General features: G+C 38.3%; 1 protein-coding gene across 1 annotated transcript; it reads right to left on the bottom strand.

The window, feature by feature from the left end:
* Positions 1 to 1,261: 1,261 nt before the first annotated feature.
* Positions 1,262 to 20,596, bottom strand: LOC121511523 (transmembrane protein 26-like). Its single transcript, XM_041790264.1, has 6 exons — positions 20,171 to 20,596; positions 15,964 to 16,060; positions 15,627 to 15,716; positions 10,101 to 10,309; positions 9,796 to 9,875; positions 1,262 to 4,318 (listed from the first exon to the last, which is right to left on the bottom strand). The coding sequence occupies exons 1-6, from the start codon at positions 20,359 to 20,361 to the stop codon at positions 4,014 to 4,016; spliced, it is 972 nt and encodes a 323-aa protein (XP_041646198.1). The 5' UTR covers positions 20,362 to 20,596; the 3' UTR covers positions 1,262 to 4,013.
* Positions 20,597 to 26,509: the final 5,913 nt, after the last annotated feature.

Raw genomic sequence — 26,509 nt, 5'->3', positions numbered from 1 at the left:
GTCCTCTGTTCAAGAGGAGCAACTGAGCCCGGAGAAATTTTCAGTGAATCTGTAACACTATCAAAAAACTGATCCAGCTAAGGACTGACCTTAATATCAATATAATCAAACGGATTATACAAAAATGTCTAATTTAAAGAAGCTGGAATAGCTTCTTTAAATTAAGCTACAGCGCTAAGTCAAGTTTCTACAGAACACGGTTCTTTGTCATGTAGAGAGATCTAGCACAGTGATCTCGAAAGTAACCAGGAAGCTTTCTGATATAAGTGGATTTTCTGGTAAAACTGCTAAATTATTGATCTCAAGGCCATACGCTAGAACAAGGTCCAGGGTGTGGTTAAAGCAGTGAGTAGGTTTATGAACACCCTGTCTGAAGCCAACTGAGTCCATTAATGACAGGGGAGTAAAGCTAAGGCTATCATTTTTAACGTCCAGGTGGATGTTATAATTATTTGATTGATTGATTGAAGGACTAGGCTAGAGAGGAATTCAGATAATTCAGTTAGAAACTTAGTATAAGGACAAGGAGAGCAGTAAACTATAATAAATAAAAGTGACTCAGAGGGTTTTGAATCTGGATAAGAAAAAAATTAGACTAAGGCTTTCAAATGAAGTATAATTCAGCCTTGATTCAAGGTGAATTAAGAGACTGGAATTAAAAATAGCTGTAACTCCAGCACCACGACCTCTGTCTCATGGTATACAAGTATTAATATGACTGAGAGGAGTTGATCCATTTAAACCATAGTAGTTCATTGTAAAAGTTAGAATAGATCCATACTGTGGCTTTTACTGGATCAACTTAAACACTGGACATATACCTGTTGGAGTTAAAGCACAGAACTTTAGTACAGGTACTCAGGGGTGATTTTAGAGACCCCATGCAAAGACCCATATGGGGCCCATTATTATTTTACTTATTGGAATCATAGCTAACAAAGAAAAAAATTTCAAAGGATCTCTTTTCAGTTAACAAAGCTACAGAATTATGTGATATGCCCAAATCTCAATCATAAATATTGTATATATCCCAAATACCCAATGGTACTTTCCCACACCTGTTAGAAAACCCTCATATCTCAAACTCACCACATCATAATATGTCACTAGTCCAGATGTTACTTTCATAAAAAGCTTACAATTGAGAAAATGTCCTTTCTTCTATCACAAATTGAGAGCAAAAAATAGCAAATTGATAAATGACTATAATATATAAAAAAGATCAAATATGGCAGTAAAAACACTTGGACAGTCATGGGTATAATGCTTTCTTTAGGGGCAAGAAAAACAAAAAAACAACAGAAGAACAAGAATATATTTTCCTCATTGCTGTACAGTGTGTGCTGAGGTTATCATTTTTAAACTTTCACATTAAAGCATCAAATACACAACTCAAAGCGAGTTGATTACCTGAGTGAAAATTTATATTTTATGCCCTTTTTAACATAATGTCAATATGTAGACTCATTTCTATCAGCTCACAGAAAAACAACCATCCTTTAAAGATTACCAACAGTAAATATTTGAATTGTGATTGTGAACATCTCTCCATTTTTAAAGAGGAATACTGGTAACCAAAGAAGTATAAAGTAGCAACACTATAAGAAAAAATATATTTCTTACTTCCTGATTTACCCCTTAAATGCCCTTCATAATCAGAATTTGTGTTTTTCTCATCAAATGTTGATATTCAGTCTTTTTCAGACTGCCTTCTGCTACAGCGTAGGATGTTTTTACACTCAGCTTTAACTTCCTTCTGGATTGAGACAGGAAAATTGCTTGTGTCAACACTTGCAGCTCATGTCACCTAATATATCTCTCTGTCTCCTCTCTTCCTTTTCCTCCATGCTCTCACTTCCGCTCGACGAGACACCAGGAACTACTTTGCTAGAAATCTGGCTGAGGAAAATGTTTCTGCTTACAGACGACTTTTCTAAATATCAGTGATTTAAAAACTCTTCTTATTTGGCTATAAGAGATTTTCAAAAAAGCGCCTTTTGGATAAATAAAAAAGTAAAAGCAAATCTAAAACAAATAAAACAATTACCTAGAGAGGCTGAGTTAAAAATACATTTGCCAAAAATTATGTTGTCATGTAACCTAACCAGTTTGGGTTTGAACAGCTTTATCTTGCCATTTCTGGTGCTGTGTGTCCATTTAGAAGCTGATCAAACCTTCTGACTTACTATAATATTTTTTTTTATATAAGTTTGGGCTTTTATAAATAGAACCATGCAACATGGTTGCTGCTCACTAATCTTTTTTAAAATCAATTTTAAGACTTTTACGAGTAAATCAGACATATTTACCTAGTGCCAGTCCTTTTTTAACAGTGGGATTCAACTGCTTTGCTTCCCTTTGCCCTAAGTATCAAAGGTTTTTGCAGATCTTGCAAGTGAACAATCATCTGCAAGTGCATTTTTTGTTGTGTCTGATATTCATTCCCTGCGTATTTCACCTTAAAGCCAGATTATCTTCCTTTGTTCTTAAGAAACAGGTTGCTGTAAATGCCATGAACTGTTGTTTAAACAAGTAAATCCACCAAAAAGAATAATAAAATATTATGTAACCAATATTTGACAGAAAGATTGTCAAAAGGTTATATAATATGTATAATTCACATAATAATATTGTGCTTTTTTAATGCCTACTAGTATTTTACATAGCAAAAAATCTAACTTTAAATAGAGATCTCCACTCATATTGTAACCAAAGGTAGGGAGAAGAGAGAAAAGGTGTTTGTGCACTTTCAAAAGGGTGTAGGAGTGCAGAGGTTAGTCTGCACTTTCAAAGTGATTAAAAACAAATATTTGTCCTGTATTGAGTTCCTTGACGTTTTGCTATTTCTGTTTTCAAGAGTATGACCAGTGATATCCATGTCATTTGATTTTAGGTCGTATAACTACTAAGCTCAAAACCTGGTATTGTTACAACCTCACTTGAGGGTGTAGATTTTATGGCTAAAGGATTCAGATATCTCTCAGTCAAATACCATGTAGATTTAAGTCTTCTAGCGAGTAACAATCTGAGTTTTGAAAGACATTTATGACCTTTAAGTTTTTAACATCTAACCTGAGACTTTCTTCAACTTAAAGGATCCACCTGATGCTCTTGTATGTGCTGAGCTCAGGTTTTCCTGTCTGCATCCCTGTTTTTTGTCTTTCTCCCCCTTTTTCTCCTGTATTTGTTCAATTTTTCACATTCAAGCACTGATTGTATGTTGGAGTTTAAACTGAGTTGATAAAGGATAGCTCCAGAAGGACTGGCATGCCCCTCAGTATGTTCACATGCATAGTAAAGACAAGCTACAGTTATAGCCCGGTTAGGTAATTTGGCTGGATTGGCCCGAGAAATACTTAGACTGTGTGAGAATTTACTAACTAGAGCATGCAGCAGCAGCTGTATGTTGAATGATGAAAACATGATCAACTTTACAGCTCTGTACATTTTGCACACACTATGCTTTACTTTTGGCATAAAAAAGATGAACACTATACCTCTGGTTTATGGTGATATATACTTGAATAACAACATGACTCCTACTACACTTAGCATTTGTTGTTCAACTTCAGTATCAACACCCAGCAAAAAATGCCCAGTCCTGTCTGGTCCGACTAACCAGACATGCAAATGTAAACTGATCTCCAAATGCATTGTCTAGGTGCACTAACCCCGTTTTGAGGAAACTGATTTAGCTTGATTTTAGACTACCATGTTTACATGCCCTTACATACAATAATTCAACTTTCTCTAACTACAGGTTTTACTGAATTGAAGTACATCTTTGTAGGACGCACAATTCTAGGCAATCATGTAAAATTCCAAACTTCATTGTTTTGAAAGTATGAGGAAACAGTTGTTTATACTTCTTGATTCTTGATTTAAAAGATCTAAGTGCACAGTGAAAAAAGAGGACAAGCATCCCCCTCTTTTTCTGCTCCAAAGGCCATGTTCACCAGTTCACTGTAACAGTTAAAATTTAGTCCACAATATTTCTCCCTCTCCCTGAATCGTCAGAGTCCGAGCACAGTGTTGCCCTCAGTGGTTCTGCTGCTGCTGGAAAGTCTGAAGTCCTGGCATATCACAGCCAACCTGTACAAGTTCAATATGACCACCAAGAAGTTCTTGATGGCAAAGAAAACCAGCATCTGGTGGAAGACGTCGAAGTACGTCATGACAGTGAGCCTGACCACCAGAAAGGGCCCGTCCTGGATAAATAGGGCCTCTACGATGTTCCACATGTCCGTACTGTGTTTGGCCAAGAGAGAAACCTCCTGGGAGCCTGGATCCCCCTCACTGTCTGGTTTGGTATTCACAACTACAGGAAGCAAACAGATAAGTGTTAGAAAAAAGTGTTATTGGCATGTATGACATGTACAGTTGAAACCAGAAGTTTACATACACTATATAAAAAGGCACATAAACTTTTTTTTCTCACCGTCTAACATTAAATCAGATTAAACTTTTCCTGTTTTTGGTCAATTAGGATTACCAAATCTTTTTTCTATTTGCTTAATGCCAGAATAATGAGAAAAGGATTTTTTAGACAATTTTTATTACTTTCTTCAAAGTCAGAAGTTTACATACACTAAGATTACTATGCCTTTAAACAATTTGGGAAAGCCCAGATTATGATGTCATGTCTTTGGAAGCCTCCGTTAGGTTTATTGACAACATCTGAGTTAATTAGAGGCACACCCGTGGATGTATTTTAAGGCACACCTGAAACACACTGCTTCTTTGTGTAACATCATGGGAAAATCAAAAGAAATCAGCCAAGATATCAGGAAGAGAATTGTGGACTTTCACAAGTCTGGTTCATCCTTGGGTGCAATTTCCAGATGCCTGAAGGTGCCACGTTCATCTGTTCAAATAATTATATGCAAGTATAAACACCATGGGAATGTCCAGCCATCATACCGCTCAGGAAGGAGACGGGTTCTGTGTCCCAGAGATGAATTTGCTTTGGTCCGAAAAGTGCATCTCAACCCAAGAACAAAAGCAAAAGACCTTGTGAAGATGCTGGCTGAAGCTGATAAGAGTGTGTCATTATCAACAGTCAAACGAGTCCTGTACCGACATGGGCTGAAAGGCCACTCTCCCAGGAAGAAGCCATTACTCCAAAAGAAACATAAAAAAGCCAGATTACAGTTTGCAAATGCACACAGGGACAAAGACCTTAATTTTTGGAGACATGTTCTGTGGTCTGACGAAACTCAAATTGAACTTTTTGGCCATAATGACCATCGTTACATTTAGAGTAAAAAGGGGGAAGCTTGCAAGCCTGAGAACACCATCCCAACTGTGAAACATGGGGGTGGCAGCATCATGTTGTGGGGTTGTTTTGCTGCAGGAGGGACTGGTGCACTTCACAAAATAGATGGCATCAGTGGGAAAGAACATTATGTGGAAATACTGAAGCAACATCTCAAGACATCAGCCAGGAAGTTAAAGCTTGGGCGCAAATGGGTTTTCCAAATGGACAATGACCCTAAGCATACTGCCAAACTGGTTACAAAGTGGCTTAAGGATAACAAAGTCAATGTTTTGGAGTGGCCATCACAATGCCCTGATCTCAATCCCGTTGAAAATTTATGGGCAGAGCTGAAAAGGTATGTGCGAGCAAGGCGGCCTACAAACTTGGCTCAGTTACACCAGTTCTGCCAGAAGGAATGGGCCAAAATTCCCTGCAAACTATTGTGAGAAGCTTGTGGAAGCATATCCAAAACGTTTGACCCAAGTCATACAGTTTAAAGGCAATGCTACCAAATACTAATGAAACGTATGTAAACTTCTGACTCTCAAGAAAATAATAAAAAAATGTCTAAAAAATCATCTCTCTGATTATTCTGGCATTTAGCAAATAGAAATAATTTTGGTAATCCTAATTGACCAAAAACAGGAAAAGTTTAATCTGATTTAATGTTAGATGGTGAGAAAAAAAAGTTTATGTGCCTTTTTATATAGTGTATATAAACTTCTGGTTTCACCTATAAATGACATGTTAATGACATGTTACATTACGACACATTATATGCGATACATTAAGTTATGGCACGCAGTAGCTACATTTTGACATGTTACGTTATGGCAGGTTACATTATGACATGGATTACCTTATGACATGTTACGTTATGACATGTTACATTATGACATGTTACATTATGGTATGTAATAAAATGACATGTTACATTATGAAACCTTACATTATGACACGTTACGTTATGACACCTTACATAAGAACAGGTTATGTTATGACATGTTACGTTACAACACAGATAACGTTATGACATGTTACGTTATGACACATGTTACGTTATGACACGTTACGTTATGACACACTTAATATTATGACGTTACATTATGACACATGTTATGTTATGGCACGCGTTACATTGTGCTGTGCATTATGTTATGGCATGTTACGTCATGACATGTTACGTTAGGATATGTTACATTATGACACTTTATGTTATGGCATGTTATGTAATGGCATGTTATGTAATGGCATGTTACATTATGGCATGTTATGTTATGACACACGTTACGTTGTGACACGTTACGTTGTGACACGTTACGTTGTGACACGTTATGTTGTGACATTATGTTGTACACGTTACGTTATGGCATTTTATGTTAAGGCATGTTACGTTGTGACACGTTACATTGTGACACGTTACATTGTGACACGTTACATCGTGACAGGTTACATCATGACACATTATGTTGTGACGTGTTATGTTTTGACAAGTTGCATTTTGACATGTTATGTTATGACCCAAGTTATGTTATGACACTTCAATTTTTGACATGTTACGTTATGACATGTAACGTTATGTAATGTTAAGTTATGAAAGGTTACGTTATGAACGGTTACATGATGACATGTTTATTTTATGATGTTTTGTTATGACATGCTACGTTATGTCAAGTTACTTATGACACGTTGTGTTATGACACATTATGTTATAACAGGTTATGTTATGAGACGTTACGTTATGACACACGTTATATTATGACAAATTATGTTATGACACACGTCACGTTATAACACGTTATATGTGTGTCATAACATAATTATAACAGGTTATGTTATGAGACATTACGTTATGACACACGTTACATTATGACAAATTATGTTATGACACACCTCACGTTATGGCACGCGTTACGTGATGACATGTTACAATATGACGCGCTACGCTATGATATGATACACTATGACATGTTACCTTATGACATGTTTCTTTTTGATACGTTACTTTATGAAACTTTATGTTACAGCACGTTACATTATGGCAAGTTACGTGATGGCAAGTTACGTTATGGCATGTTACATTATGGCACATTATGTTATGGCATGTTAAGTTATGACAGGTTATGTTATGACAGCTTACGTTATGACAAGCTACATTATGACACGTTACATTATGATATGTTACATTATGAAATGTTACATCATGACACATTATGTTATGACACTTCACAAGTGGCACGTTTTGTTATGACCCAAGTTACGTTATGACCCAAGTTACATTATGACACAGTTACACAGTTACAATTTTTGACATGTTACGTTATGACATGTTACGTTATGACATATTACATTATGACATGGTATGTTATGGCACGTTACTTATGACACGTTACGCTATGGCCCACGTTATCACTCACATGACATTATGGCATGCATTCCGTTAAACATAAAACTTTTCTGAGTTTTATTTCTAAGATTTATGTACAGAACAGTTGCACTACACAAATTACTGTGGGAGGTTTGTTACAAGATTTTTTATCCCTAGTATGTAGCAAGTATCATGTCTCTTTTATGGTCCAGACAGGAGTGGAACCAGGCAGGGCCCCACATGCAAAGGGTCCATATCATTACTCTGTATAAAATCAGAATATAAAATTCCTCTAAACAGGTAAAGTGCAGGACGCCTCTCTCCTTCATTTTTCACCATGGAGAGTTCTCCTGACGTAGTGATGTAGTGAGTCTAACTGGCAGGACAATTTGCTTAGAGTGCTGTGTCTTTTATGTGTAAATACTGATATTTGGCACCAGTGATTCACTAGTTATATCACACATTACAATGAGTTCTCACAGTTCTCACTCTTTTGTTGTACGGAGAGATTTTCAGCTTTTCTTCTTCGATATCTTCAAGATTTAGACTGCTTTTTCTGTTTCTCAAGCAGCCTTATCCTCAAACAAAAGGTACAAAACATTTAATAACAGAAGATACAAGGCCAGTCCAACAACAGAATCAAAATCTTTGTTAAAAATGAAGATTCTCAAACAGATGGTTGCAAGTTTTGTGATCTGTTAGGCAGCATTTAGAATTGTGAAATGTACTGGAACATGCAGTCTATATCCCATGACTAAAACTAACAATTCTACTATCTGGTTAAGATTGTGGGCTAATAATCTAAAACTCAAAAAAGCCACTTAGAAGGTTTACGTATATTTCTCAATTTCTTAAGGGCAAAGAAAAAAACTGTAAAACTCCGATTTATGTACACATCAACACTTCTTGTGTTTACCCTGCGTTCAAACTAGAGATGGGAACAATTAAACCATGATCGATTAATTGGTCGTTAAGAATTTGGTTGATCATGGGGAATTTAGTCGATCTGATGTTGGCATTTAATAAAGAGACTAAACACGTCTTACTCTGCACTGCACTACAATATCTACCGTCATGACATTGTGAGTGGGTTTTAACAAAGGCAATGAGACATCTTACCCATCAGGGGGTGATTTAACTTAAGGAGAGAGGAAGAGGGCAAACCGAAAAAGTACTCGAGCAGCGCAATGCATTATCTCAAGTTGCCTGAAATGCAAAATGAAGAGAGCGAAGCGAAGTGTGGTGTGGGACTATTTCAGTTTAGAGAAAGACCTTGCACATTATATATATATATGTCCATGTCTGCATGTTTTTATACAAACATAACGATTAATCAATTAATTGATCATTAACATTATAGATGCTCGAGTTGGCAGGTTTCTTCCAAATGCACATCACTAGTTCAAACATACTGTGGGTGACTGCAGGACTAAACTGACACACCCAGACACTTACACACATCATTTCTAAACACAACAGAGCTCTGTGCACTACAGCTCTAAGTGCTCTAAATGCCTCATGACAGGAAAACTTCCCATGAATGAAGCATTATTAGGAAGAGCATCCATATGTGAATTATTAAAGTTTGCATTATGAATAATTGACACTATTAATGCAGTTTGTCTTTTCCAGGCATACACTGTAATGTATATTGTTTGTGCTCAGTATTACAAGTTCATAACGGCTCTGTTAGTTAGGCCTTGTCCTGGTAATATTGTTCTCTTATCAGACTGACATTTCAGTCCAAGTTTATTTATATATCAAATTGTGAGGCTATATTTCCCTCCTTAAGTCTGTCAACATTTATACAAACTTCTTTAGTCCTCCCTTCCTGCTAGATATTCCTTTTTAGGAAAGCTTATTTAAGAAAAAACATCTAAAAGTAGGGACATTCCCATGTTCCTGCAAAAAGCCCTTGTGGTTTAGTCACTTCTGGGGAAAAGAAAATGGATTCCTGGGTTAATAATTTGACAAAGCTGGAGATAGCAAATCAAGCAGTCCCAGCCTAACTGTTTATTTAGAGCAATGGACTGGCAAGGCTGACTTTACAAATATTTAGCACATTTTTAAACACACTGTTTAGATCGGCCCTCACTGATAGGGATAATGAACAACAAGAACAGCTGCATTATAAGCTTTAACAGCTTCAAAAGCACACAAGCACACTGACCGGCCAGATGTAGGGGGAACTGCAACATGCTCCAAGTCCATACAGCAAGGATGATGTAGACCAGCTGGGGACTGTTCTCCCTGCAGAAACACAGTCAGGGTCATGCCTTAAACTTCATTTAATTTTCACTAGGAGGCTGCTTTTTGTGTATGCATTCACATCAGATAAACACTTTAGGGACATGAGTTTTAGACCCAGATTGAGTAACCACAACTTAAAAGTACTGAGTTGTACTCTTTGGACAAATTCAGAAGTATACACAGCAGACATACAATGCAAACAGGATAAAGCATTAAGACACCCACTTGACATCTGACAGTGTCTCACTGGTAAACTCCAGGATGTCTGCAGCAGTGCCGACAAAAATAAGAAGTAGCTGTGATAGCTCATCCCGTGTGACCCCGCCCCCCAAGGGAAGAAGCCACTTTCCCACAATGAGGAGGATGAGCAGGATCTGATGGAGAGCCAGGATCCAGTCATTGGAACAGAGAGATGATAAAACCTGGTTGATGTTCTGGAAAAGGAAGAGAGACTGAAATGTATTTCTTCAGACCAGCACACATTGAAAACATCTGATGACAAATAAAGACAGATTTAACTGGTTCATTATTATAGTGAGTGGTGTGAAGCATGATAAATAAACATAGCCCTCCACATACTAACAGATTAATTCACCAACAACCAGAGTCTCCACTCTCAAATGATGAAATCTTGCACAATCAAACAAATCTTTGGAAGATACAAGCTAAATCTGGCTTTCTAACTACCTAGTACATTTTTGTTGTAGAAATTCAGGTCAAACTCCTATCATTGTCAGATACTCATTTTGTTATCAGAAATCAATGAACTGGTCTTCGACTTCTGATGTCCATCTAACTTTATGCTCCATGTTTATTATATCACCATGGCTGTGTTTGTTGTGCTCCCTTCTTCAGTCAGCTTGCTTCCTGATTGGCTACTGGCTTCTGTTTAAAGTAACAGTCCACAGAGTGCATGCTTGGTTATCCTCATTGTCACCCCCACAAAACAGGACACCTGATCATAAATGTATGGAAAAGAATGTCAATTAAATAAAAAATGTAATGTAAACTTAATGAATGCATAACTATTTACCCCCTTTAAATTGACTGAATTTATTCAACAGAGGCCCAGCCAATTTTTGCTTGTAGTCTCACTCACTTAGTGAATGTTTCAAGTGATTGTAGTACAGAAACACCTGTGTCTAGAAGCTCTATGCACTGGTTAATCAGTATCCCTGGCCACCATTGCACCATGAAGACAAAAGAACATCCCAAGCAACTCAGAGAAAATGTTATTGAAAAGTATAAGTCAGGGGATGGTTGCAAATAAATGTCAAAGGCACTGAACATCACACAGAGCTCAGATAAATCCATCACCAAGAAATGGAAGGAATATGGCACATGTATAAATCTGTCTGAACCAGGCTGCCCTCACAAACTGAGTGACTGTACAAGAAGCAGACAAGTGAAAAAGGCCACCAAGATACCAATAAATACTCTGAAAGGGTTTCAGAGTGGGAGATTGGGAATGAGAAAGCCACTGAAGAAAACTCATCAAGGCATGTGGGAGACTCCATGGTCAGGTGGAAGAAAGTTCCTGGATCTGATGAGATCAAAATGGGACATCAGACAAGACGCTGTTTGCACATCACCACAAACATACCATTCCCACTGTGAAGCATGCTGGTGGCAGCATCATGCTGTGGGAATGCTTCTCAGCAGCCGGCCCTGGAATACTTATAAAGGTAGAGGATAAAATTAATGTGGCAAAATATAAGAAGATCCTGTAGTTCAATCTTATTCAGTCTGTAAGAGAACTACGGCTTGGAGCAGAGCATGTGAGCGGAGCGGAGCGGGAGCAACCGGGGAGCACGAGCGGAAGGATTTTGGCCAGAGCGCGGAGCGGTTTTTTTCAAAAAAGCTGGACCGGCACCTTATCTTGCGCTCCATCCCGCTCCAATTTCGCTCCGGTACCACTCACACCATGCATCTGAAGCATGTCTCACCCAGAATGCGTCTGCAAGAATTTGTATCCGTGAAGCATCCCGTGTTGGTTTCACTGCTCCTGCAGAGAGACAGCGACATCCAGCATGTCAGACTGGGCTTTCCGCTGGAATAATCCGAGAGACTTGAGATGCCTGCACAGTGTTGATATACTAACACCATCGTCATTTTTTAAAAACATCAGTATTTCCCAGTGTCTGAAACCGAGAAGATGGTAATGGTAATGTGCTTCTGTGTTGTCCTTGAGTAAGCGGTGAATGATTGGAGTGGAGCGGGTAGAAATTTGAGTGGAAGGTGGAGCGATAATGAGTGGAGCGGCGTGAATCCCCTCTGAGCGGACGAACAGGCGCAAGAAACAGCTCTGTGAGCGAGGAGCGGGAAATCTCAGCCTGCAGCAGTAGTTTCAGACATTCAAATTTAAAAAACAGAAATTATCTGTCTTTAAACTTAAAGGATCCTTTGCTTTTGTGGTCCAAAACTGAAATTTCAGTGTCTTTCAGCTAAAAACTCCTCACATAAGCTTTCAGTTTTAACGAAACAAGTCAGTATATAGTGAAAAATTTATCAAGTGGCAATAAAGTCAATGAAAGCCCCAAAGCCAATATTCATCGGTCAGTCTCTGACCACTTTCCAATTTCAAACATTGGCCTCAAATGTTTGGTTTCTCCAACAAATGACCTAAATCTTTAAGTTTTCCCCCTCATATGCTTTAAAATGATTTTTAACAGCTTTAAATGTGGTGCAACCATGACTTCATGTTGTAAAGCACACATTTGCTGCTGACTGTTTTCATCTATGAGACTCAGATTTGTTGACAATAAAAACAAAGCATATCACTGGACTTGCCTTTAGAAGGCTCCATTATGTTAGAGAGCTTTGACATTGTTTTTCTAACTCATTCAGAGTAAAAGGCTGAAGCCTGAAGCCAGATCTTGCAGGTGTGCCCAACAAACTTTACAATTCCCAAGGCCAAATGGGTGTGGTAGTGGTCACAATGTTTATATAAAGAACACTCGAAGAACACATTGTGAGTTAAAAGGGAAACTGTACCAAGTAAGATAGAACCCAAAAGCAGACAGTGACCCCAGAGTTAGTGCAGTTTTGAAAAAACCAATCCAAGGGGCAAAAGACAATCCAAAGCCCAAACACAGGCAGGACTCAGAAGAGACTACAGAAGGGCTACAAATATACAAAGATTAACTCAGAGAGAGCTGGAGCCATGACAAGAGATATAATAACTAACATTCATCAAGTCAGTCAAGGACAGCTACACAAACTGGAAAGGTGAAGATAACACACGAGAGTGAGGCCAGTCAGCCTAAACTGTTTTTCACTCCAGATATGTTTATTGAATTTTTTCATAATGTAACAAAACTGCAGTGCTGGATGACAGTACCATAGTTACCTCCGCCAAGGAGGTTATGTGATCGGGTGGGTTTGTTCATTTGTTTGTTCGCTCGTTTGTTAGCAACATAACTCAAAAAGTCATGGACGGATTTTCATGAAATTTTCAGGAAATACCAGAAATGGCATAAGGAAGAATTAAATAGATTTTGGGACTGATCTGGATCAGGAATTTTTAAAGGATTCTGTGCTATTGGGAGATAGGGCTAACGGCGCTGGTCTGTGCTGTTACCACTTTACACCAGGAGATGGCGGACATGAGTAACTTATTCAATGTTTTGGAGTTTATAGAGTTTGAAAGATGCACGCCCGGTCAAGGAGATGAGTCGGAGCATAACAGAGAGAAAGACAGTGAATTGTAGCAAGAATACTTACAATGCTGGGAGGAATAAAAGAATATTCACCCTCTGCCATGACTTCCACACGTAGCGAAGCCAATGCTTTGCCTCACTGTGTCTCCACCCCACCGGGGAGGGAGTAATCAGCAGATTAGATTTTGGGAGTGATCCGGATCACCAACTGGATCCAGGAATGTTTAAAAGGATTCTTCACTATTGGGAGATAGGGCTAATGGCGGAGGTCTGCGCTCTCTGAGTGCTTTTCTAGTTATGCAAGCATTAGTGTACAGTAAAGCAGCTGGCTTTAGCTCAACTACACTTAGACTTATTAAGTATGGAGAGGAAGATATGTGCAAAAAAATTACACTCTTACATATATATATAGACCCTACCAGAGAACTATACATACCATAAACCCACTGTCACACCAACAGCCTACACAAAGTAAGAAAAAAGCATACAAAGTCATTAAAAAGCACCTAACGGTCAAGTCACTATAGAGTCTGGCAAGCATTCAGAAATGGACCTTGTGTTTTCTGAAATTTCCCATTTGAGTGCTTTAGTGAATATCTAATTCTTCCAGTTTTAAGCAAGACATGATGTCTTCAAGCCATTGTGTTTGAGTGGGTGGTAAAAAAATCCCTCCATTTCAAAAGAATTGCTGTCCAAGCGAGCAGAGAAGCAAAGGATAAAGTGAGTCACTTTTCTGCAGTTAATCAAATCTCGCCGCCAGTGACCCCAAACAAAGCAATCAAAGGATTTGGCTCTAATTTGATATTAAATACCTTAGAAAGAGTGTGAGAGATAGCTCTCCAATATTTGTTAAGACTAGACGAGGCCCAAACATGTCAATAAGAGAAGTTTCAGCATTCAGCACATAATGGGCTGATCTCAGGGTACATACAGGACAGTTTTGCTTTAGAGATATGAGTTCTGTGTACCACTTTGAAGTGAATTAAACAGTAAGCACACAGAATTAGAGTTAACCAGATTGAGTATGGGAGTACCCAAATCCTCCTCCCATGCTGATCTCAGCTTACCTGTTAGGGCATGCCTAATATCCAGCAACGCAAAGAGCTGATATCAGCCTTAGGGATTCAAAGAAAGGACCCTATCAGCTATGGGCGATTCTGTTGGTACTAGAGAGCCAGACAACTGAGACAGGACAAAATATCTTGCTTGAGGTACCTAAAATGTGTGTCATGAAAAAAAAAAAGAAAGAAAAAAATTCACGTAACTTTTCAAATGATGCCATGGCATTACCAATGTATAAATCTTTGAAACGTACAAAACCCTTCCTGTGCCCTTCCTAACTAATTCCTAACTGTTTAAAGACAACCTCCATGCTGCTCAGCATACTGAAGGTTCAGATTCTGGTCTCACTTCTGTTTTTCCCTTGTTAGAAAGATGACAGATATCTCATCCCATGATATCCTGTTCATAAGTCCTGCTTCTTTGCTTTGGTGTCTAGCTTAAACTATTTCCTGGATGTATCGCAATTAACTTATGTTAAATAACAAAGATGATTCTTACCACTGCATAAAAAATCCCACTAGAAATGAACCATCCTGTTATTGATGGTCTCTTTAGCTTACATAGGTCATATAAAGTCATCGGCCAAATTTTCACAGAGTAAATCAACTATTTGTGCTCTTGAAAAAAAAAAGATAAAAGTCAAAAGATTTGTTTTGTGGAGGCTGTGTGCTGAAATATTTACCAGTAGATGATGTCTAACAGCGTGGAAACCTCAATTTAAGTGCAAGACATATTTCTGTGTTATAGCACCCATAAATGATGAATAAAGAGGATATACTCAAATTTTCTAAGAGCCTTTTGGGAAATATGTAGCTTTATCTTGCTAAAATTCAGAGCTCTTGGATAGTTCTGTTCTAAGCATAGAATCTATTATCTGTACTGCAGTGAAGGTGGTTATTATAACATGAATAATAAATGTTCCATTCATTTCTGTACAATTTTTGTTCTTTATATAGGCGTTTCATGAAAGAGAATAAGTTCAAAGAGCTAAGTGAAGTCAAAATGATTTATTTCAGTTTGTCACTCTTACCTTCAGGTAGTTCTCATATGTGAGGTTTCCAAGGGTCTCATTCAGAGTGATTACTCTACGTACGTTTTCCCAGGAGTCAAGCTTTTTGCACTGAAAACAGTTCAAAGAAATATTTTACGTTACACTTTAATGTTTACACTTTTAATTTTTTGCAATTTATAGCATATGTGCTCTAAGCTTTCATTCAAATGCAGAATATGATGTAATCCACCAATGAATGAATGAATGACATAGTGTGTCCAGGCCTACAAAGAGCTACAGTTTTCCAACCGTCCCACCCACCAACATCCTTCATTAGATTAAGTGTCTGGAAAGTATGAGAACTTGTGTCGAGTACCTGAGGGTCACTCTTTTTATCCTGCTGATAGTGAAGCTCCAGGATCCAGATAGAGGGGATGATACTGATGAGAAACAGAAAGATGGGAGGAGAAAACCTGCAAGACAACAGAGAGCACTTCAGTAACACTTCTTAAAAACAAATGGCAAAAAAATGTAATATTTACCCTTTAGTCTACATTTCATGGTCACACATTAAAAAGTAAACATTTTCAAAGCTTAAATTCATCTTACATTGGTTGATGATAAAAACTTAACAACCTAAGAAACCTATGGATGATCATGTCAACAAATCAAACGATCACATAAATGCTGTTCTTGTTTGAAATATATGACCTAAAAAAGAATACTTTTGTTTTTCATTGTTGTTCACACCGATGAAATTGACAGGGGGTTATGTAAAGGGTTCCGTATCTTTCTTTGTTCGTTTCTTTGTTTGTTTGTATGTGTACAAGATAACTCAAGAACGGAAAGTTGGATCTTCACCAAACTTTCAGAGAATATTGGGATAGTGACAGGGAAGAATCGATTAGATTTTTGTGATGATCTGTGCACCCGTTCGGTTTTTCTCACACTTTGAATTTTGAACACCATAGTAATCAATGGGAACGTGAGTTCCTCGGTGGCGCTGCTTAGGCGTGGGTCTGCCGCCTCAGACGGCCATTCTAGTTTTAATATGGTATTTTTTGCTTTTTTAAATTGAAATAAACTTAGCACATAAAGAAATTTGTGTTTGGTAGATTATTTCTTTGTTGTAACAATGCTTCTTGGCAATAAATCTTATACCACTGGAGAGCCTGTTTACTATCCTTTTAAATGGAGCCACATTTTTGAGAACATGCATGAGCAGCAGAGCTGAGTATGTGGGTTGCACTCATGAAATATTTGCCAAATCTTTTCTGCCAATGCCAAACAGCTTATTCTCCGATTAACTTTTGTTTGGTGGATTGGATGATTAAATCTGAAGAAAAAAGAAATGTTGACAGTTTAACAACTGATCAATTTAACAAACGGGGGCCTCAGTAGTGTGTGGAAGAACCATACACAGCTACAACAGCCTGGCACCTCCTCCTCATGCTGGTCACCAGCCTGGTCATACACTACTGTGGGATGGCATCACTTCCTCAAACAGAATTTGTTACGTCAGCCTATGTGGTTATGTTGCTTACTCTGGCATGAACAGCACTTCCAACGTGATCCCACAAGTGTTCAAAGGGGTTGAGGTCAGGACTGCTGGCAGGCCATTCCATTCTCCCCACTCCCAAACTCTGGAGGCAGTCTCTGATAAACCCTGCTCTGTGGGGGCAAGCTTTGTCATTGTGGAGGATAGACTTCGGTCAGGGGCTGTAACCTTGATATCCCTCTGCATTGAGATTGCCTCCAATGATGACAAGCCTTGTTTTTCCAGTGAGGGAGATGCCGCCCCACACCATCACACTGCCTCCACCTAAAGATGTTACTCTATTAGTACAGCAATTAGTATAGCATTCTTCGCGGCTTCTCCACACTTTGGTTCTATGATCCAACTGTGGTAGGAAAATCTGGACTCATTGCTGAACATAATGTTCTGACACATGTTTAGACTCTAGAGCACATGTTGCCGACATCAGCACAAACAGGCCTGACAGTAAAGGCCAGTCAAGGCAGGCTTCCTGGTACCTCTATGAGACTAGAGATTGGCTGCGTGCAGTCTGTTCTGGATTTTCTGGGCAGAGAGTCGTCAGCAATATCGTCCTGCAAACCTTGACTGTAGAAGACTGCTTATGGTTCCTAAGTGCTAACAGGGTGAGGAAACAGTCTTCTTGGGATGCCCACTTTGTGGCCTGTCTCTGATACCCACAATTAAATGGAACTTGGCCTTCAGTTTGGAAATGGTACTAGTGCTCACTCCAAATAATGCTGCAACTTGGTTTTGCGGAGAGCCGGCATGCCAATTCTTGGAGCAGACAACTACTGAACAGTGTAGCAGGGCCCATGCTCACAGGTGCGGACAATCAGGCGCCAGTCAGGCACCTGATTGTCAGCACTTAAGCTCAAGACAAGAGTCAACAGACACATAAGCTGTTTGGCATTGGCAGAGAAGATTTGGCAAATTTTTCATGGATGCAACCCACATACTCAGCTCTGCTGCTCATCCCACAAATTCATGCTCCTAACAAATCTGGCATCATTTAAAAGGGAAACAAACAGGCTTTCCAACAGTATAAGCCAACAGTATAAGACTTATTGCCAAGAAAGAAATGATCTACCAAACACAAATGTCCTTACTTTTTGTGCAAAGGTTACAGTGACAAACAACAAAAAGAAAACTAAACAAGAATAAAAGAAAAATACAATACTTAAAACTAGAAAAGCACTCGGAGAGCGCAGACCTCTGCCATTAGCCCTATCTCCCAATAGTACAGAATCCTTCAAAAAATTCTTGGATCCAGAAAGTGATCAGAATCACTCCCAAAATTTAATCAGTTCTTCCTTATGCCATTTCTGACATTTCCTGAAAATTTCATCAAAATCTGTCCATTATTATGAGTTATGTTGCTAACAAACTAACTAACAAACGAACAAACCCTGCCGATCACATAACGTCCTTGGTGGAGGTAGTAATATGCATGACAATATGGTATGAGAGACAACAATACATGAAAAGACATTATTTTATCTGTTTGATTAATTAAAAAAGAGAATAAAAGAAAGAGACACATAGGTGAGAGTCCTATGTTAAGGGTGATATGAACAGCACATTTCCAGTATAAATCTGTACACTGGTATTGTCTATCATGTGTGATGAGAGGTTTCCATACAGTTCAGAAAGGATTGCCATATTTTGTAAAATATTTTCCTCTGATTCCCCAGGTGATACCTTTTCCAAAGGTATACAGCTGTTAATCTGAGGGAAACAAAAAAAAACCCACAACAAAAAATCACAGTCCTAACATTGTTGTTACTTTTACTAGAGATGAGGAAATACTTTACAATGCAATAAAGAATAATGGATAAAACATTATTTTAGATAAATAATCTTTTAAAAATCTGCAGTGGGCGCTTTCTGCTTTGAGTTCTCTTATTTTAAGTCAGTCGCTAAAGAAGCAATAGCATTTATCACCGTTCTAGTTTAAAGAAAAACTAGACGTGAAGTGAGCTAAACCAAAGCTGGTTGTATGCCTTGGAAAGCTTGCACTTGCTGGACAGCAGAAGTACAGTTTTGAGTCAAGGAGAAGAGCTGAAGTAGTTTTGGATATTGACCTTATACCTCCAAAATATATTGTTTGGGGACAGGGGTTTGAAAGAAATCTTTGGAAATGTCCTTGAGATATCATGTTCACAAGACTCCGTGTGGACGAACACGGATGTCAAAACGGTTAACCCTGGAAATGTAATGCCTCCATGCTGGTGATGGAGATAAAATGAGGAAAACTATATTTCCCATTTTAAAAGTAAGAGAACTGAAAAAAAAAATGTTCTCAGAATCATCTATTCCTACATCAAATTCAATCTTGTCCCTATAGAAATTGGAAACTATACAAAGTCACAATTTACATGTCTGAGTGTATTGTTTAATTCATATGGCTGACTGTAGATGAAGTTTTCTTCTCAGCATTATCAAATAAATGATGATGCACTGTAAATGATCATTAATGGAGTCCTCAGCTTTCAGTTTCTTGTGAGGAGTAACAAATCAGACAGAACACTACATGTGTTTTTAATAGGCTATATAAGAATGTGAGAGGAGACTTCATGGGTGGATACTTACATCAGAACAAAGCTCACATATTGAATTGCACAGATTCTTAGTGCATACAACAGAAAATTTACTGCAACAATTCATGGTTCAAAAACAACAAAAGAAAACTGTAAATATCAGGAAAATGAAGAGCAGATCACTGTTTACAGATTAAGATTAGATATGGAAGAAGCAGTAAAGTGCCCTGGAATAACAGTTAATGGATACCACCCCATCCTCACTATCACGAAGACCTTTTGAACAATAGCCGAGCAGGGATAGGCAGGATGCAGAGTATTTTAGGAGATGGGGGAAGGGTCGATAAGGGGAGACTTTAGAAAAAAATATTTAATTATATGCAGAAAAGAAAATGTAAAACAGAGAAAGCTGAGATTAGTTTGCCACCAAAAATACAAAGCTAGGGTTTGTTTGCATCCTTACGTAGCTTATACATAGTAATCACTCACATAAATGCACCCCATCTTACCATTTGTAGTCTTTTCCCTTTCTTCTCCTCAGTGTTATTATCATTTCAGCGACCAGCGGTAAAAAGAGGAAAGTGAGGAACCAGTAATTGGGGTCCTCCTTCACCCTGGTCACCCTCCAGACCCCGGTCAGAGACACCAGGATGAACAACGCTCTGGTTATAATCGCACACAGAAACTTAAACAGACCCATTCTTGCTAGCTTCTTTCAGCTCGGTATTTCTGCACCGTGGATTTCCCGGTTAATCCTACGACTGAAGTCCGAGTGAGCCGGTGAAAGTGTCTCCCCAGTAAGAAGAGGAAAGTCTGTTGGAGTTAGTTTTTCGAACAAAGTCCCCAAACTTTAAGCCCCGCCTGTAACGTAAAGACAGTCCCATACTTGACCTGGGATCAGACACTGGACAGTAATGGCGCTGCTTCGGACCAAGTAAGCTGCACTTTAAGTGCCATGACAACGCTGGCTGTCTCAGACAGCTCATTGAGAAGACTTAATGATTTATGTGTGAATCCATCACGAGCTCTGTGATTGGACAGAAGAGGGCAGCATCACATCGTCAACATCTATAAGGATACAGAGGAATGATGGTCTGCTTTTGAGGAAACTGTGTACTGCCACCAAACTGTGAAGCAGAACCTACCAGTATGTTAGGTATTCTTAATTACATTAGAGAGAGCGCTAGGATTTCAAAGCCCCTGTGAGGAGTTTTCAGATGGTTATGAAACAGGCTATAATCACTAATTTACTCCCTGCGCCAGTGGTTCTCAACTGGAGGGTTGCACCCAAAAATGGGCCACAAAGCTGTTTTCAGTGGGTCACAAATGAATGCCTGACCAAAATTTTGGCCAAAAAATGTTGATGTACGGAAGCCTTAAGTGGACATATCCATACATTTTATCTTGCTCTGTTTTCCAATGAATATCAGTGGGATTTTGTTGTTTTTTTCACTGTCTGAATTCAACAGAGATCCAGCCAACTGGTGCTAGTAGCTTCACAATTAGGGAAATGGGGTTCAACTGAGCACAAATGATTCTAATATAAAGACACCTGTGTTTGGAAGGTCGACTTACAGGTTGATCAGCATTCCTGGCTACCATTACACAATGAAGACAAAAGAACACTCCAGGAAAAGGTTGTTGAAATGTATGTCAAAGGATGGATACAAAAAAATTCCAAGGCACCAGGGAACGTCCCCCAGAGTAAAGTTAAATCCATCATCAAGAAATGAAAAGACTATGACACGTGTAAATCTGCCTAGATCAGGCCGTCCTCACAAACTGAGTGCAACAAGGAGACTAGTGAGAAACCACCAAGACACCTACTCTGAAGGAGTTACTATCTTCAGCAGCTAAGATGGGAGAGACTCTGCATGTGACAACAAATTATTTACCAGTCACAGCTTTAAAAAATAACTAATTCTATTGTATTTATGTTTGTTATCAATGGTCACTGTCCTAATAATTATATGAGAAAAAAATGTAAATAAATAAATAAATTAAAAAAAAAAACAGTTTATGTGGAATCTTGAACATTTTGTTAAGTGAGTTTTCCCATCAGATTTTTGAAATATAACATCAACCATCCCGTTAAAATCCATGATGTTGACTAAGTGACTAAGTGCTTGAATAGTTTTGAAAATCTTTTAACTCTGTGGCTGATAACAATGCACCTTTCAAAAAACAAAATGCTAAAAAGACCCACTCCCTTGTTCTCAGCTGAAATTTCAGCTCTACTGACAGAGCGAAATAAGGCCTGAGCCCTTAGGTGTAGTGTGCCCAGTGACTGGGTTCATCTCAGGAGCAAAAGATACTGACAGAAGAAGGAAGGCTAAAATGATTTTTTATTTGCTTTTAATTCCAAACCCTTTCTCAAACCCTTCAAAATTCTGGAAAACAATAAATTCTCCTAATCAGAAGTCCTCCCCTTTCTCACTTCAGCAGATGGAAACTTAATAAAAGAGCACAAAGAGATCTGTGTAACCTTCAACAATCATGCCAGCAACCTACATGAAAAAACCTACAAGGAACCCCTCAGCCCATCATCAGAGGATGCCAAGACCAAGGATTACACTGTAGGCCAGTTCTTCTGGTGGCATGTTCAATGCATTACAAGCTACATACAAACTATTCTCCTGATCAGGATAAACTTGTTTAAACAAAACACTTTGCAGCTATTTTTATTGACCTTTCCAAGGCTTTTGATGCAGTTAATCATGCAATACTTTCAAGTAAGATAATATTGGTTTTGATAAATGCAAACAACTGGCTCAAGAGCTCATAGGAAGACAGCAGTGTGTGGCACTAGAAAATGTTGAATCAGAATATGTTGCAGTTGCACATGGTGTTCCTCAAGATTCTGTCTCAGGTCCTGTTCTTTTTACTGTTAAAGGTTATTGCGCCATTTTTTCTGATTATAAAAATCATCTTTATGTTGATGACACTATTCTGTTTAAGGCTGCTGACAAGGTGCTTTATCTCTCTCATCCCTTCAAACAGAGAGAAAAAACTAAACTTATCCCTTTATCTTCCACTAAATGTATTGTGTACAAGAATCTCTCCCACTGAAGGTGGCCCCAATTTTGTGAGAGGAGCAGCATAAAAATGTCTATATATTTATATTGATGAGAAGATTACATTTAAAAATCATGTCAAATTGAACAAGTAGCCTAAACTTTGACAAAAAATTGACCTTCTCTTAATCCCTTCATTGGGCTCTTATTGAAATGCTTGGACATTCAAAATTCAAGCCCTAGAATACCATTAGTGGATATTTGAATACTTTAAAAATCCATTAAGTGTATGCATATTAAGAGGCTAATAATGGAAAGTAAACACATATACATATAGATTCTAATTTGTATTTACTTGTATATTAAAAAGTAACTTAAATACAAAATATCCATTTAACAAGGCATGATGGAGTTGGGATACTGTTTAAGTAATGCTGGCAAACAGGACACCCATGATAATCACAAATATTAAATAACTTTGTTAATTTTAGCAGTGACGAGGCTCACAATAAGAATAAGACCTGATGTATGCCATTTAAGTATAATAAAAAAAATATTCCACAGAAAAACATAAAAAACCCATCACAAATATTAAATGTCTTAATGAATTTAAGCAGAAAAAAAGTTCAAAGTCAAAATAAAAACTGATATAAACCAAAAAAGTATGATAAAACTGTGAGGAGGTTATAAAACTGACCAAAAATCATACCTATTTTACTATTTCTACCCTGAACATTTCTATAGATTAGTAAAATTTACCACTAGATCACTTTTTTTCAAACCTTGGACAACATGTGTCAAAACTTTACATTACTGTTTTCCAAATAATAATTTTTTTTTTTTGTCACAAAAGTACTCAGCATGGTTGCTAGATGACTTGGCCATATGTCATAATATAGACAACATTTTACACCCCTAAACAGGTATATGTCCAAATATGGTTCAGTGTTTTTCCCACTAAAATCTCAGTAATGTTAGAAATCTTCCACAAACAAAACCTAACTTGAAATTTAACACAACTATTCACCTTTCAATGTGTGGGTTTCATCAACTTATTATGGCTGGTTGTGATTTTAGGGCCATTAGTGTGGGACTAAAAGAGATGCAGAGCTGCATTTTTCGAGTTATGAAGGAAACAGGAAGTTTGAGACCCTCAGGCCATTGCTGATTGGTTGAATGGTGGGATGTCCCTTTCTGTGATATTGATCAATCTCCATGACCTGACACGCCAGATGGATTTGTTTCACACATCTGATTTCACACATCATCTGGAAAACCTTCAATACTAAGTGTTTGGGAAAGGGCAGAGCCCTTGAAAAAACTCGGAGTGTGATTGGATGAAGGTTCTGTCTGTCACATCTTTACCGGCCAATCAGAGCAACAAAACACGTGATGTAGCCATGAATGAGGTGCACGTGCACAGCTACCAAGGAATAACGCGAACCATGGTGAGTCTTGGTGGCTGTAGACGTCAGTGCACGACTTTTGTCGTTTTTGAAAAGAAAACAACTCACTGCTGTTCTTTGTTCTTCATTTAAAAAAGAAATGTCATCAAGTTCTGATAAAACTGGCGCTTTAGCAGCATCCACGCTTATGTCTTCCGCCATAATTGCACCAGCCTCTTGTTGCTGTTTGCTTACATCATGACTCCGCCACGCGTGAAAGTACTGCCCCTGATTGGTCCTGTCACTTTCTAACTGGGCCCAAATGGTTCAGACGGGAGCTTTGCAAGATGGATTCACCAGTGAGAAACACGGAAACGGGCGTATCCATCTGCTTTGCAAGGTTATAATCTCTACATATTGGCTGTAAAAAATCATACAGGTTACACTGTAACACAGAGAGTTGAGGGGAGGCCACGAAGAAAGTGGGCAAAAGTAACCATATATGGTTTCTGGTCCCCATAAAGGGATTATATCTTGCTTTCTTCTGAACAGCAGAAAAACCCTGAGTGCTGCAACTTTTTAACCAGTGTGAGACTACTTTCATTTATCTGACTACATGCAGCGCTTTTTACATTTGTTGGTCACTCTTACCCATAAACACCAGTTCATACACTGTTGATGGAGTCTGCTTTGTAAAGAGTCTATATTAGCAAATTAGCTTATAGTTTCACACAGATATACATCACATGCCGCTGATGCAGCACTGGGAGAAAACTGGGGTTTGACATGTGACTGCGGGAGTTCAAACCCCTGGACTTCTTGTTGAGAGACAACCAGCAACCACTGAACTGCTAAACCACAGCCAGCCCCAAAGTAAAGAACTCTATCTGTGAAACTGTATCATAAATACACAAATAAAGTAAGAACACCTGGGGTGTTACATGCTGTTTAACACATCATATATTCCTTTTGTAACTAAAACAAAAAAGTAAGAATGCTAAATTAAAGCTAAGCTATGAGCTTAGAAATAAGTGTAAAATATGTTAATAAGCACAACTCAACTGTTAATGTTTCTCATTATTCATTAGGATTTATTCAACATAAAACCACAATCATGCAGTCTAATCACATATCTCATTATCTCGCCATGCAGGAAATTACACATCAGTCTAAATCCAGCCTGGCTGAAACACATGCTCACACACACACTTAGCATTAGCAAATACACACATACAAACTGGTCATTTTGCCCTACTTGGCTGCATGCTGAGTAGATTTCTATTCAAATCAATCTCCGCCTTCCTGCCAGAGAGGAAACAGTAGAAAAAGGTCTGTGACCTTGGAAAGAAGACAGTCTTTTCCTGTCTTTGTTCCAAATTGTCCATCATCATCCATCGGCCTGCATCATTTGAAATCACTATGAGAAATTCAGACTGTGAGAGAAAGTGGAGTAGTCGAGAGTATGGACATGCAGGGAAAGAGAGTTGTGTTACATCCTGCTTCCAAAAACACATGGCAGGCTGTTTTTTTTTTTTTTCATAGGAAGCCACGGGTATATTTGTGAAACATGTCCCTTGTGGTTTATCCTGTTTCCTTGTTTCTAAGCCAATGAAGGATAGAAAACAAAACAAAACAAAAAAAAAAACAACCATGTCTAGCTTGTTCCCTCTTGACTACAGCAAATATATTCTGCCAGAAATCGAGACATATTCACTCAGCCGGGCTGCCATAAAACTAGACAAATCCGCATCTGTTGACTGGGACAGAAAGGCCATCTCACATCATGCCCCCAGCTTGGTGTTACCCAGTGATTGTGTGGGAGCTATGTGATGATGGGATGGCCAAAGGGGCTCTGGTCACTGATCACAGAACAGTGATTCCCTCTGTGCTGCTGCTTCAATCAGCACTACTACAAAGCTCACATAGAGCTGCTCTGTCTGCTGTGTCAGCACAAAAATATAATCTTTGTGATGTAGAGGAGAATAAAGAAAGACCACAGTGAGGAAATAATCTGCATCAGCAGTGAGACTGATGTCTGAAATATTGCTGGATATAGCACCTTAAAACTACAAAGACTGATGACTGATATGGAAAAAAGTTACATCTATAATCATTTAAACAATACTGTTCAAAATTGAGTAGATGATATCTTTACAAAAAAGACGAAAGGAGAAGTAGATATATTTCCTTAATCTAATTTGGATGAAATTCAATTTGTCACGCTGTTATTGAAACATTTAACACAAAACAGGACTCTGGACTTGCATTAATGGACAGATGGAGATGTCAAATTGAGCAAATACAGCAAATACTGGCACCCTGAGCAGTCAGGGTCAGTTCAATGCCTTATTTAAAACTTAGGAGTCAATAGGTCATTTAGAACAGGATATATCATAATTTGAATTTGATATAAAACAATTCCATTGATTCTATAAAAATGCAAGTTGAT

Source organism: Cheilinus undulatus, linkage group 6 (assembly GCF_018320785.1).
Source record: "Cheilinus undulatus linkage group 6, ASM1832078v1, whole genome shotgun sequence".
Taxonomy (NCBI): Eukaryota; Metazoa; Chordata; class Actinopteri; order Labriformes; family Labridae; genus Cheilinus; species Cheilinus undulatus.
The sequence above is the reverse complement of the archived record's forward strand: the minus strand, read 5'-3'. Positions and strand labels throughout refer to the sequence as shown.